Source organism: Nuphar pumila, chromosome 13, assembly GCF_984573655.1.
Source record: "Nuphar pumila chromosome 13, dmNupPumi1.hap1.1, whole genome shotgun sequence".
Lineage (NCBI taxonomy): Eukaryota > Viridiplantae > Streptophyta > Magnoliopsida > Nymphaeales > Nymphaeaceae > Nuphar > Nuphar pumila.
Genome location: NC_143261.1, coordinates 84,646,101 through 84,661,923, shown reverse-complemented (window position 1 = coordinate 84,661,923; position 15,823 = coordinate 84,646,101). Strand labels below are relative to the sequence as shown.

At 36.4% G+C, this 15,823-nt stretch overlaps 1 protein-coding gene across 1 annotated transcript; it reads right to left on the bottom strand.

Annotated features, from left to right (window-relative positions):
* Positions 1 to 254: 254 nt before the first annotated feature.
* LOC149818951 (U-box domain-containing protein 33-like) lies at positions 255 to 15,790 on the bottom strand. The gene is made up of 3 exons (XM_089985737.1): positions 15,503 to 15,790; positions 2,170 to 2,907; positions 255 to 881 (listed from the first exon to the last, which is right to left on the bottom strand). The coding sequence occupies exons 1-3, from the start codon at positions 15,755 to 15,757 to the stop codon at positions 849 to 851; spliced, it is 1,026 nt and encodes a 341-aa protein (XP_089841863.1). The 5' UTR covers positions 15,758 to 15,790; the 3' UTR covers positions 255 to 848.
* Positions 15,791 to 15,823: the final 33 nt, after the last annotated feature.

The following is a 15,823-nucleotide window of genomic DNA, read 5'->3' as shown; positions in this document are numbered from 1 at the left end:
CAAGATCCTGCTCAGAAAAATAACCAAGTCTTGCAACAAAAATGAACCAGAGGGGACAAGATAGCACGCAATGACTAGATTTTTATATTCAAAACGCTGTCACGCTACTACTATCAAATAAAGATGGCACCTCAGTAGGCAAGAAGCAGCAGAACAAGCACAAGAGTATCTTGCACTAGTTCGCTGTTTATACAAACCAGCATTTTGCTCTAATTCAAAGTTGGATGTCATATACAAACCTAAATATTTACAATAGAATATATACATCATTTACAAAAAATCTAAAGGATACCTGTTAGCACTTCTACTTACAATAGAATATATACATCATATACATCACTTCTACTTACAATAGAATATATACATCATGTACATCACTTCTACATGTTAGCATTTTGCATTCAACATTATAATAGCTTCAGTCATGGAAAAAAAAAGAGCAATCATATGGCCAACGGTCAACCACTTAAAATTAAGGTCCACCTACTGAACTACCTGCGGAGTGTGCAGGATTGCACTGAAATAAACCCGACAGAGCCACAATGAAACGTGGAAATTGAACTTAAGTTTAGATGCCCCAACTCTGTAGCACCAACACAGCACCGCTGGAGTGACAAAGCCTGCCAGCTCAAGGACCACTTTAGCAAGGCAGAAAGCTGACTAGCGAACTATCATCCCAAACAAATTGAACTTAGGAATTTGATCCATCAAGCCAAGCATGGATTGCAGAACGGAGAGCTCGGTTTGGGGTAAGATTAAGATGACTGAGACTCAAATTGGTCATAGGCGATGTCTCACGGCCGGTATTAAACCATCCTAGGATCGCCTCAGCTTCATAGGTAAAGCCATCAGCTGCCATTTGTGGATTCGTGCATAATTTCCTGCAATTTTAAGGGGCAAAAAATAACAATAAGTTAATTAGATCATCAAATAATACAAAGAATAGGGACAGTTGAGATTAGTAGATGAGCATGAAGCTCATTTACCATGGACATAATTGCATTTAGAAATCTGAAAATCTAAATAGCTAGGTTTATCATTTTGCAAGGCATATTTCTCCTGGGGCTGTCCAGATCTAAGTCTGTACTTTACAAATTCAACAATTCAAATGATTGGCTATCCTAAGTACAAGAGCAACATGCTTACACATTTAATTGTTACATAAATCATATCATAAATATTTGATGTAATGGATCAGATCCATAAATTTTCACATATAATGAGATGGAAGTCACTGAATTGATGGATGATTATTTGTTGCTGAGGTTGATAATATTGACCATATGTTGGTCCTGTTGGTTTATTGATAAACATGCAACTTTTTGTTCATCCATCAGCAAATACAAGAAGTAATCAGGTGTTGCCTGGGCTAGAAGATAACACCCAAGCAGTGGATGGTAGCATGCCCAGGCTGGAGGTTACCTTAACTCGACCTTCTTCAAAGATGAACTACAAAGAGATCTATTACATACCTAGTATTTGTCGAGCATAAGTAAATGAAACAGCTGAAAAATCAAATATGGTTTTGAAAAAACTCTAGCACATATTCAAGAAAAAAGATGGAGTTGTGATAATGAAAAATTTCAGAATGTATAGGAATTTAACTTTATACACCTTTGTCCAAGGGTTTGATAGGCCACCGTTAATATTTGTACTGGAAATAAGAACCATATGAGCTTTAACCCTTCTATTCCCCATGAGATTTCTGTTCTCATTGAGCCAATCCTTGGACATGCATTATCTTTTAACAGATGTGCTGCCCAATTTCATACACCTTTGTGAAGTTTTTCAACACTATAGTTCCCACAATAGAAAAGAAATTGGAGTATCCAAGGAGGTTCTGAATATGGAAAGTGTTGGTTGTGTTAATGCAATGTATTGTATTGCTAATGTATGAATAATAACTGCTGTTTCCAGCACCAATACTATAGCTGCAATAAAAATGTCTGTCCATCAGGTGAGAGAACATCATAGCATAAAGCAGCATTGCACCAACCAACACCCCCCCTCCCCTCTCACCTTTGTCCTCTGCATTACCATGTCCATATGTGTCCATATGCAATGGAGAATAGATCAAAGTACTGCCATATGCAGCAGGGTCATATTATGAAGCAGATGTTGATTGTTACAAAAATTTTAATGGCACAAAATGACTATAGTGCCACTAACCTGATAAATAGGGCAGACAAAATATGGTGGAGGCTGTCGAGGTTCTGCTTCCACTATTGAAGAATGAACTGAAGTCGATGATGATGCGCTTAATGACTTTAAGACCATCCACACATGAGATTCTAGGTCTGGTCGGCAATTCCTTATTTCTTTACAGCACTCCAACCCCAAATTTGCTAGTTTCACAACCTGAGCATGGGGCCAATCCCCAGCCATTGGATCAATAACCTCTTTTAATCTTTCAGTGGAAACTGCCCTTTGGACCTCCTCCACAAGTTGCAATGCCAGTCTCCCAGTAAGCAACCTAAGGATTATTACTCCAAGTGAATAAACATCAACCTGCTTCGTCAGCTTGCCTTCATCAAAGAATTCTGGGTCCATGTAAGCATGCAAACCACTTGAATCAGTGTTCACATAAATCAAGTAGCGATCATGAAAAAGGTGGCTGATACCAAAATTGATGATCTTTGCATTAAAATGTCCATCGAGGAGGACATTAGTGGGTTTCAGATTGCCATGGATTATGCCATTTGCATGGAGGAATACAAGAGCAGAGCAGATCTCTGTGGCTATCCGTACCCTAGATTGCCATTTCAGTGGTCGTATCCCATCCTTCGAGAGCAAACGGTCTTCAAGGCTACCATTTAAGAAGTATTCATACACAAAGGCATGAGGCCGTAGGCATATTCCTATTGGGGTGGCAAGGTTTGGGTGTCTTACCTTGAGAAGATTAATTAGCTGCAACAAGGAAAAGGTATTAACTTTTAACTTCATAATAGAGAATAAAATGATGGAAATAATTTTGACAAGTAACTTGAAAACATTTTTAAAATGTTTAATAAGTAGGCTAATAAAATGCACTTACAAAATTTACAAAATTCAAAAATAATGGATAAGCAACAGATAAATGTGCACAGGGCTAATAGCATAAACAAGGTTTTTAAAGGTGTGAGGTGAAATGAGGTGCAAGCCTTTGTGTCTCAAGGCATAAACTAAATGGATATTGGGGAATGTGTTGGTTTCAGAATTTGATTTGATTCACATATGGGTATGATCATGTGAATGCAAACCTCTTAACTGAATCCTAAACCAATTACTAATCAGATCACTCTACGACATCCAATTTAATTGGATATTATATCCAAATCCAGACTGTTGATATTCTTCTATGAAAGTCTAGGTCATTGGACCTATGTTGACCAAGTTAAAATCCCTCTGAATAATTGACATAAATAAACAATTAATAGTTTAGTCCAAGATGCGCCAAGCTCAAACAAACTGCTTGAAAACTGCAGACGTGATAAATCAACTTTCCTTGAGTGCACTAATAGGCATTACATGAAAAAGAAAAGAGAAATTGTAATCATTTTTGCAGAAAATTATTAGGAAATAAGGGTAGATTATGTTCATTGGAACTTTTACTTTTTTTGGGGTTAAAACTATTTCTATTTTTATCATTTACTTTTTTAAATAATGTGAAGTGATGATTTTGTAATGAAACAAACAGAAATACAAATGGAAAATCCACAAAGGGATTACAACAAACAATAGAAATTGTACAAGCAATAGTCTACTATGGGACAATACAACATTCAAGTGGCCACAAAGGGCACACACAATAAAAAAATAAATATCTTTGTTATGAGAAATGCTTAGAAAAGCATTGAGGATACAATGGGATTTATCCCCTATTTATAATACAAGAGAGTGGGAAGGGGGCAGCCCAACTAGACATTGGGCTAGCCCAATGTCTAGTTGGGCTGTCCCACCAGCCATAAAGTACAAAAAGTAAAAAAGAAAAAAAAAGAAAAAGAAACATAAGCCTCTAATAGGTTGACACCTATATATGGGTGAAATGACTGAAATACCCCTGATGAGTATTTCAATTTACATACAACAGAAAAAATATATATAATTTAACATTTTCCCTCAAAATTACGGTGTTATCACTGAAAGTTTGTTAAGAGACAAAAAATGAGGTGAAGCCAAAGCCTTAATAAAGAAATCTACCATCTAACATTCCGAATTTACATAAGGTAACTCTATGGTTCCTCGCAAAAATTCTTCTCGAACATAGTGGCAATCCATCTTTATATGTTTGGTGCATTCGTGGGAGGTGTGGCTGCTTGCAATATAAATAACACCCTTATTGTCACAACACATCTTTGAAGGATTAGAGATGATTAAACCCATATCTTTGAGAAGACCTTTCAACCAGATAATCTCCATCGTTGTTGTTGTCATGGATCGATATTCAACTTTGGCGGATGAAAGGGAGACCTTCTGCTACTTTTTGCACCTTCAAGATATAAGAGAGTCTCTTAAAAAACACAAAGACTCGTAATTGAGACTCTATCATTGGGATTACCTCCCCAATCAACATCAATATAAGCAATTAACTCTAAAAAAGAGGAAGAGGATAAAAATAGACCTTTGGTGATAAAATTCCTGATATATTTGACAATTCGTAGAACAACACCCATATGCACTGTAGTTGGTGCATGCTGAAACTGACAGACCGAGTGAACCACATGAGAGATAAGTGGTCTAGTGATGGATAAGTAGGTCAAGAATCCAACCAGTTGCCGGTATGAAGTTGGATCGTCAAGTAGATTTCTATCCTCCAATCTTAATTTTGTATTTACAACTTTCAGCATATCAACAATTTTATCATCAGATATTCCAGATTTGGCAATAATATCTACGGCCAGCATCATTTGAGACAATACATATCCTCTAGGAAAATAAGTCACTTCAATACCTATAAAATATCTTAGAAAACCAAGGTCAGACATATCAAAATATTTTTAATTGCATCAATTCCCTTTTTATTACTCATTGTGATGATCATATCATCTAATAGATGTTAAGGCAATGAGCATCCTAGCACTAGTCATACGGGCTATGGGAGTAAATATCTCTTCATAATCTATTCCATACTCTTGAGAATAACCTTTGGCTACTAACCTAACCTTGTATCTTTCTAAGAATCCATCCCCTTTTGTTTTGACCTTATAAACCCACGTACATCCTATGGTCTTTTTTTCCTATGGGTAATGGTTGAATTTCCCAAGTCTTGGTTTTTTCAAAAGCATTTAGTTCTAAGCTCATGACATCAATCCATTTGGTTATTTCCTTAGCCACATTGTAGGTTGTGGATTCATAAAAAGAGTGAATAGACAAAAGACATGCTCTATATCTAGGGAAAAAGTTTTCATATGACACAAATCTTACAGGATGTCTAGAAGTTCTTCTAGATTTTCCAATACTAGTTTTTCCTAGAGTTTGGTTTTGAGAATACTTATCTAGTGCACATGGAGGGTGTTCAACAATTCTTCTAGAATAGCTTTGAATGCCCTAATTGTAGTTATCTTCCATGAAAACCCCAGACTCATCAACATGCATATCATCATTATCAATATGAATAAATTCATCAAAAGCTTTCGTTTGCAACAAGTCAAAAAAAAGGAATACTCAAGATCATCCTTAGGCTTGTCAAAACCATTTTCATTCACAAGAAAGTTAACATTTCTTGAAACATATAATTTATTCATTTTTTTATCATAGCATGTATACCCATTTTTGGTTATTTGCATAACCAAGAAACACAGATTAATGGCTTTGAGGGATAATTTGTCTCTTTTTTTAATAAGTATGAAACACTTACATCCAAAAACTCTTAGAATTTTTAATTTTAGAGAAGTTTGATAAAGTTTTTCAATAGAGAAAATGTTTTGCAAAGAAGATGAAGGCATTTGGTTAATAAGATAAACCGTGGTTAAGGTACCTTCAGCCCAAAAATATTTTGAAACATTTTTTGAGATAAGCAAAGTTCTCATAGTTTCAATGATATGTCGATGCTTTCTCTCAGCTAAACCATTTTGTTGAGGGGTATTTGGACAAAAATTTTGATGTGCAATCTCACTTTCTCTAAATAATTTTTTAAAATCATTAGACAGATATTCTCTCCCTAAGGTAAATCAAAAAATGATAATATTAGTTTGAAATTGATTTTGCACAATTTTTGTGAAATTCTTTGAAACAAGAGAATACATCAGATTTTTGCCTAAGGAAATAGAAGTATAGCTAGTATAATCATCAATGAATATAACATAATAAGAGAGCCCCCCTTTTAACATGACCGGAGTTGGTCCCAATACATCAGAATACACAAGTTCAAAAGGTTTGGTAGAAATAAAAGTTCTAGGACCAAAAGAATATTCTTTATTTTTCCAAGAATGTATTAATTACATATGAACTCTTTGGAACAAGTTTTTCAAGAAAAGAAAAAGAGTTAACTTAGATATATTAGGATGACCTAATATTTGATGCCACACAAAAATATCTTTTTCCTTAACAAAATTACAAAATGATTCTTTAGGAAGATAAAGAAAATCCATGTAGTAGAGGTTTCCCCTCCTATGTCCTTCCCTAATTAGCTTCATTGATTGACGATCCTGCACCCATCATTTTCTTATAAGAAGAAGACCGAATGCACATAATTCAAAATTTGAGAAATGGATAACAAATTTAAATTGAGTTTTGAAACTACTCAACTTTAAGAATTTGAATTTTTTTTGAAATATTTGAAAATGTTCTGATACTCTTAATTTCTAAATTAGTTCCATCGATCGTAGAAACACAAGAATTATAAAAGGTTTTTGTGCATTCGGATACAAGAGATTCTAAAGGAGTCATATGAAAGGAGGCACACTAGAGTCAAGAATCCAAGAAAGCATATCTGGAGGAGAGAAAGTAGACACGGCAGCAGCAAAAGCAGATGTGGAAGAGTTCTTAAGTAGTAGTTGAAATGCTTCGGTTAGATATCTAATAGTTTTTAAGTTCTTCCTTCATGTTACCTTCACCACCTTTTTTTTGTGATGTTTCTTCAACTGTTGCTACCTTTCTTTTGAGCTTGGGACAATCCGGTCTAATGTGCCTCAATTCTTGGCAAAAGTGACAAATAACTCCTCTTCTTCCTCCATAGTTATATGTTTCTCCTCCATTGTTATTTTTCCAAAATTGAGGAGGTTTATATGCTTTGACATTGTTACTGGGTCTTGACACGACAAGAACCTCCTCACTTTCCTTAGTCATGCCAAGTCGGGTCTCGGCTTGGTACATTTCTCCAAGAGCATCGTCATCGTCAATAAAGGTAGTTTCGGTCCTATGTAAGCTATTGGACCGAACTTGCTCAAACTCGAGTCTTAACCCATATAGAAAAGAGAACAAATATTCATCCTCAAGTTGCTTTTGCCTCATTTCAATAGTGGTACCATCCCACTTAGGCTCAAGCAATGTTAATTCATCCGAAAGAGGTGAGAGGGTACCATAGTAATCTCTCACACTCTTATCACCTTGTTTAATCATATGAATTTTCTCTTGAAAAAAATATTTTCGTGCCAAATCTTTTTACACAAACATTTTTCTTGAGAAAAATCCAAGCTTCACATGTTTTTATGAATTTAATTATACTTGTCACAATTTTGAGTTTTATATTATTAAGGAACCAAGAGAGAATTTGGGAATACTTGGCTTTCTAATTCTACACCTTGATGAGATAATCTTTGAGTGCTTTCTCTCTTGCTTCTTTACCATCAATTTTGGTAAGAGTAATTTGTAGTTCACATGAAGTACCCACTCACATATCCCCATAACTTCTTTCCCTTGATATGGTGCTCCATAGTGGTGACCCACATCATATAATTGGAGTCATTTAGCTTGAATGCAACTACCATCATGGATTCTTTTTCGCCAATTTTAATAGAGAGAAGTTTGACAAGTATCTTTCCTTGCAATCATGATCTTTGGAGAAGAATTTGAAGAAGTCCCTTTCCTTGTAATCACAATCTTACACAATCTCAAGAGTCGTAGGCGCTGATACCATGTAATGAAACACGCAGAAATACACATAAAAAACCCACAAAGGGATTACAACAAACAATAGAAATTGCACAAGCAATAGTCCACTATGGGACAATACAACATTCAAGTGAGAACAATCACAAAGGCACAATAATGTGCATACACAAGCCACAAAGGGCACACACAATAAAATAAATAAATATCTTTGTTATGAGAAATGCTTAGAAAAACATTGAGGATACAAGGGGATTCATCCCTTATTTATAATATAGGAGAGAGGGAAGGGGGCAGCCCAACTAGACATTAGGTTAGCCCCCAACAGTCATATTTATGACCGTTGGGAGCAGCCCAACTTCTATTTGGGCTGTCCCAACAGCCATAAAGTACAAAAAGTAAAAAAGAAAAAGAAACAAAAGCATAAGCCTCTAATAGGCTGACACCTATACATGGGTGAAATGACTGAAATACCCATTCAGTTTACATACAACAGAAAAACAGAAATATATATATATATATACATAATTTAACAGATTTGACCTTTTATGGACTTGTTAATTGTCATAGATATTACAAGCAATCTTACATCACGGTGCTTTATAATGTTATACATGGGGCTAAGTGAGAGGCTATAGAGGCCCAAATTTCTTATAGAGGTTTAGGCCTCTTGGAAAAGAGACATGGGCTATTTACCTAAGAAAGAGGATCAAGCCTTCAAGGATACTTATACCTAGAGGCATAAAGGATGTATGTCTTTAACACCTCTAAGAACATCCTTTAAAGCCATGAGTGCATGCAAACAATAAAAGGCCATTTGGGTAAACTTTGAAAAGTTATAATCTTAATCCTGTTGATACACAAAATCAGAACATCGATAACCCAAGAAATCTCTGAATTTGGATTACATTCCCATTAATTTTAAACATTTTCCACCTACAGATCAGTTCAGAAATATTTCTAAGAATTCTCAGAATCAGGGAAGTAGTCAAGAAGGAAAAGGTCCACATTCAGCATGCTAATTCTTCTCAATCATTTACTGAATCATTTAATGGCTTTCTTTAGGGATTGAAAGAACTTTTGAGTTATAGAGTCCATTCGCTAGCAAGCTGACATTTGGATTCCATAAGGATGTTAGCCACAACCAAAAACATGTTCCCCACAATGCATTTCACTCATGTTTTATGGCATGACATATTGCAGGCAATTGCTTCCCCATCAACTCCACCAAATGCACAAAAATAACAGATGACTAACAAGATGCCGGCTGTCCAGTAGACAGCTACAACACATGGATATAGATAACCACAACAATTTTACAAAAAGGCACACACATGCAACAAAGTTTCAAAAACACCACCAACGTATGGGAAGTTTGGTCATTCTAGGCCAAATGAACACTCCTAGAGTTATTACAAAGCATTTAACACTTAAAAGCTAGAGAGAATACTTAAAGATGTCTTGCATTTCCATATTTCCATAATATGATAACTAAATGTGCACATTGATCCTTAAAATTTACTTAAGTACCCTAATCTTGAGAATGAATTTAGGAGTAAACTTGTTGACATCCACAAAAGGACGTGATATAATAAAACTATCAACATCTATAACAGGTTGTGGATGTTAAACATCGTCCATGACCTTAGCAAGTGCATCATATCAAAAGGCTGTGGAAGTTGGTAACATCCATGGCCTTTTGTAGATTTTAACAAGTTCACCAAACTATTTTGCCCCTAACAATTGAGACATGTCAGGATGGTATTGTAATGAAATATGCGGAAAAGCAAAGAGTGCACTAAGCACTTACAACATTTACTAATGAACAAACAAAGAGGGGCTAATACCCAACCCACAAGAGACAACACAACATAAAAATATAAATGCCTCTTATTGAAAGAGAGAGAGCTCTCAAGAGTAAGAAATACAAGAGGGGAGCACCCCTATTTATACACAAGAGAAGGAGAGGGAGAGGGCCAAGAGGCCTTAAAAGGAGAGCCACCTAGGGGGCTCCCCATGTAGTCGTTGGGAGCCCCCAACGGTCACTAATGTGACCGTTGGAGGCCCCATCGACTACATGGTGGGGCCCCTTTTGAGTGAGCAAAAAAACAAAAAATAAAAAATACATTTTACAAAAAAATAAAGAGAAAAATAAACTAAGAAAAACAAGTACCCCTATCGGGTACTTGTAAAATGACAGAAATACCCCTATCGGGTATTATATATATATATATATATATATATATATATATATATATATATATATATATATATGAATTACATATATTTTAACACCCTCCCTCAAGCTTTACGGGGATATAACCGAAAGCTTGTTAAGGAGAAACAAAAACCGAGGAGCCGCAAGAGCCTTAGTGAAGAAGTCCGCCAACTGGTACTCTGATGTGACGTAAGGTAGTGCTATAGTTCCTCTTAGGAATTCATCCCGAACGTAATGGCAGTCCATCTCAATATGTTTAGTACGCTCATGGAAGGTGTGATTGCTTGCAATATAGATTGCGCTTTTGTTGTCACAACACATCTTCGAAGGAGTAGAGATGACAATGCCCATATCACTGAGGAGGCTTCTTAGCCACACAAGTTCCATGGTTGTAGTGGCCATAGCACGATATTCTGCTTCCGTCGAGGACAATGATACTTTGTGTTGCTTCTTGCATCTCCACGAAATCATAGAGTCACCTAAGAAAACACAAAAACCGGTAGTTGAGACACGGTCATTGGGATTTCCTCTCCAATCTGCATCAGTATAAGCAATTAAATCAAGTGATGAGGCAGAAGAAAGAAAAACTCCCTTAGTTATGGTATTTTTGATATATCTGACAATCCTTAAGACTGCACTCATGTGCACGGTTGTAGGTGCATGTTGAAACTGACTGACAGAGTGGACAGCATGAGCAATGTCTGGCCGAGTGATGGATAGGTAGGTTAGAGACCCAACAAGTTGCCGGTAGGGAGTAGGATCCTCGAGAGGTGTTCCATCTTCCAACCTTAATTTTGCATTGATGACTTCTGGGGTTTCTGTCTTCTTGTCATCGGAGATACCCGATTTGGAACAGATGTCAGCAGCAAGTTTCATCTGAGAGAGAATGTACCCTCGAGGAGAGTACGCCACTTCAATTCCTAAAAAATATCTTAAGAAACCAAGGTCAGACATATCAAAATTTTCTTTCAAAACCTTTTTAATATCATTAATGCCTTGCTCATCACTTCCTGTGATGATCATATCATCAACATAAAGTAGTAAAATAACTACAGAAGACCCTGCACTTTTCACAAACAAAGCAGTGTCAGTATAACATGAACGAAAATTTAAACTTGTCATTACATTACTAAATCTATCATGCCAAGCCTTTGGAGCTTGTTTTAAACCATATAATGCCTTTTTAAGTTTAAGAATTTTATTTTTACCAATACATACTCCTGGTGGGGGATCCATGTAAACTTCTTCATTTAATTCGCCATTTAGGAATGCATTCTTAACATCAAGTTGATAGATAGGCCATTTCTTTACAGACGCAATAGCAATAAGAGTCCTAACACTAGTCATTCTAGCAACAGGTGCGAAGGTTTCTTCATAATCTATACCATATTCCTGAGCATATCCTTTAGCTACTAATCGTGCTTTATAGCGTTCTAATGAACCATCACTCTTGGTTTTAATTTTGAAGACCCATCTATATCCTATTGATTTCTTTCCAGTGGGTAACGAAGTTATTTCCCAAGTTTTTGCTTTTTCAAGGGCACTAAGCTCTAAGTTCATGGCTTCAACCCATTGGGGAATATTTTTGGCCTCATTATAGTGTGAAGGTTCATGAAATGAATGTAATGCAATCAGACATGCTCTATATCTAGGAGTTAGGGACTCATAGGAAACAAACCTATTTGGAGGATTGGAGATCCGACTGGATCTCCTTAAAGATGTTTCTTCAATGTCGGATCCTTGAGAGTATTTTTCTAAGGCACTTATCTGAGTTTGTTGACCACGCCTAACATATGTTTGGATTGGTCTATTATTCTCATCTACAGCATTATCAAGAGGGATTTCCTCTAGGTCATTCAAAGACTCATTAGAGATTTCCTCTTCTTGAGGAGTCTCATCTTCTTGAGATAGAAGATCAAATAAAAAAGTATATTCACTTTCATCAATATCTTTAGTTTTCACAAAACCATTTTCATTTTCCAAAAATGTTACATCTTTGGATACATAGAGTTTGTTATTTTTCAAATCAAAACATCTAAAACCCTTTTGATTTTCTCCATAACCCAAGAAAACGCATTCAATAGCTTTAGGAGATAATTTGTCCCGTTTATGAGTAAGGACAAAACATTTACATCCAAAAACTCTTAATCTATTGAAGTCAGGTGTTCTTTCAAATAGTTTTTCGTATGGAGATGTATTTTGTAAGGATGAAGATATCATTCTATTTATTAAATAAGTTGAGGTTAAGGCCGCTTCGGCCCAAAAATTCTTTGGAATTTCTTTGGAAATAAGGAGTGTCCTAGTGGTTTCCATGATATGTCTATGCTTTCTTTCGGCCAAGCCGTTTTGTTGAGGAGTCCTAGGACACGATCTTTGATGACAAATCCCATTTATTTCTAAATAGTTTTGAAATTCATTTGATAAATATTCTCCACCCGAATCGGATCTAAGAGTAGAGATATTACTTGAAAATTGATTTTTAACTATCATATGAAATTTTTTAAAAAACTCAAAGACTTCGGATTTTAAATTGAGAAAGTAGATCCATACATACCTAGTATAGTCATCGATGAAAGTGACATAATAGGAGTACCCTCCTTTAGACATGACAGGGGAAGGACCCCAAACGTCCGAATGGACTAACTCAAAAGGTCTTTTGGAAACAAAAGTCCGGTTTGGAAAAGGAGTAGATTTCATTTTGCCAAAAATACAATTCTTGCACACAAAATGTTTCTCATTACAAAATTTCTTTCCAAATGGAAAGGAGTACATTTTTTAGAAACTTGGATGTCCAAGTCTTTGATGCCAAATATCAATATTTTTATCTTGGACATGGTTACAAAAAGAGTTAATGGGGAGTTTCAAGTTGCTCATGTAATAGAGATCTCCCCTTCTATGGCCTTGCCCAATCAGCTTCCCGGACCGGAGATCCTGTATAGAGCAATCCTTAGTTGAGAAGGAGATTTTACATCCATGATCGCATATTTGAGCAACAGAGAGGAGATTTAAATTAAGTTGAGGTACAACTCTCACGTTTGGCACAAAGAAGTCTTTTGAAAAGTTTAAGGTTCCAAGACTTTTAACTTGTAAAGATGTACCATCGGCAGTTGAAACATAGGAGTTTTTAAAGTTATTACATAAATCGGAAAGCTCATTTTCAAGGGGGGTCATATGAAAGGAAGCTCCAGAGTCAAGGATCCAAGACGACATACCTGGAGGAGAGGAGGAAGCTACGGCGGCACCCGAAGTTGATGGAATCTTGAGTAGAGTTTGTAGTGCCTCCGATAGTTGAGCAAGAGAAAAAGAGTCCGTTCCTTTGATTGCTTCCTCTTTCTTTTGAGTAGCTTCTTCAACGGAAGCAACTTTATTTTTTGGTGCTTCATTCAACTTAGGGCAATTAGGTCTTATATGACCCGGTTCTTGACAATGATGGCAAATGGCTTTTCTGTAGTTGCCATTATAGTTATTTTGTCTTCCAAAATGTGGAGGTTTGTAGGTTTTCATATGGTTGCCGAGTTTGGATACGGCCAAGACATCATTTCCTCCTTTAATCATGCCAAGACGGGTTTCTTCTTGGCATATTTCGGCTATGGCATCTTCCAAGGGAAGAGGCTTTGATCTATGTAGGAGGGAGGATCTCACTTGTTCATATTCGGGCCTAAGCCCATGTAAAAATTGGAAAAAGTGTTCTTTTTCCATTTGTTCTCTCCTTAATTCCACATCTATACTAGAAACCCATTTTGGTTCTAGTAAGGATAGCTCATCCCATAGAGGGCCAAGAGTGCTAAAGTAATCCCTAACACTCATTTCTCCTTGCTTGATAGTCCGGATTTTTTCTTGAAGAAAGAATTGACGAGCAAGGTCTTTTTGTGTAAACATACCTTTCATGAAGAACCATGCTTCATTTGCCATCCTAAATTTGGCAATGTTGGCGCAAATCTTGAGCTCCACATTATTCATGAACCAAGCAAGAATCTTGGCATGCTTACTCTCCCAATCTTCTATTTTAGATTGGTGATCTTCAATGGCCTTTATGCGGGCATCTCCTTCAAGAGCTTTTTCTTGATCGCCTTCCATCTTAGTTAGTTGGAGTTGTGGTTCCGGAATGGTGCCCATAACGTATCCCCAAAGCTTTTTCCCTTTGAGGTTGTTTTCCATGGCGGCGGCCCACATCATGTAGTTGGAACCATTGAGCTTGAAGAAGAGATCAATCTTTTGTTCTCCTTCCATAACAACCACTTACAAGAGAATATCAAGGAGAGAGAAACAAATAAAACAAATATAGCTACACCACTAGCTATATTAAAAAGAAGAGCATACCCAAGGCTCTGATACCATGTAATGAAATATGCGGAAAAGCAAAGAGTGCACTAAGCACTTACAACATTTACTAATGAACAAACAAAGAGGGGCTAATACCCAACCCACAAGAGACAACACAACATAAAAATATAAATGCCTCTTATTGAAAGAGAGAGAGCTCTCAAGAGTAAGAAATACAAGAGGGGAGCACCCCTATTTATACACAAGAGAAGGAGAAGGAGAGGGCCAAGAGGCCTTAAAAGGAGAGCCACCTAGGGGGCTCCCCATGTAGTCGTTGGGAGCCCCCAACGGTCACTAATGTGACCGTTGGAGGCCCCATCGACTACATGGTGGGGCCCCTTTTGAGTGAGCAAAAAAACAAAAAATAAAAAATACATTTTACAAAAAAATAAAGAGAAAAATAAACTAAGAAAAACAAGTACCCCTATCGGGTACTTGTGAAATGACAGAAATATCCCTATCGGGTATTATATATATATATATAAATATATATATATATATATGAATTACATATATTTTAATAGGTATCATGTATTAATCAACACCATCAAGGGAATCCTAACAAATTTATGCAAAGAGCACAGTGAAACATGTCTTGCCTTCTGAAATGTGCTTGTTAACATCCATGGCCTTTCATAGATGTTAACAAGTTTACCATATCTTTATATCCTCAGCAAGTTTAGGAATTTCACGGTGTTTCATGCAGTAAGTGTTACCAACAAGGGCATTTAATAAATCCATGAAGGAAGCACATTAAAAGATGTCTTACATAAAGTTTCTGTAGTGCATGTGTCTTTTTCTCTTTATAAAATTAGATTTTTAAACTAATTAGACATGATGTGCATGTGTAGGAGTTTATGTGTGCACATGTACTGCATCCTATTTTTAGAACTCAACCTGACAATTTTCAGCTTTAGTGGAAAACCATATTACCTCATGCTGAAACTTTGATCCCTGCAGAAACTCCGAATTAAGCACCTTGATGGCAACCATTTTAGAATTGACCCATGCTTTATATACAGTACCCAATCCTCCATTTCCAATTCTCAAACCTCGGCTGAAATTACTCGTTGCCTCGATCAATTTAGTGTGTGTGAGCATAGTGAAACGCTGTGGTTCATCTTCCACTCCCAACATAGTCTCCAAACCTATGTCAGAAGCTTCTGCCTCATATTGGTTTCTTAACATCTCACCTAAGATGCCATTTAAGTTGACATTTTCAGTCTCAAGTGATGATTTCTTGTCCGATGCTTC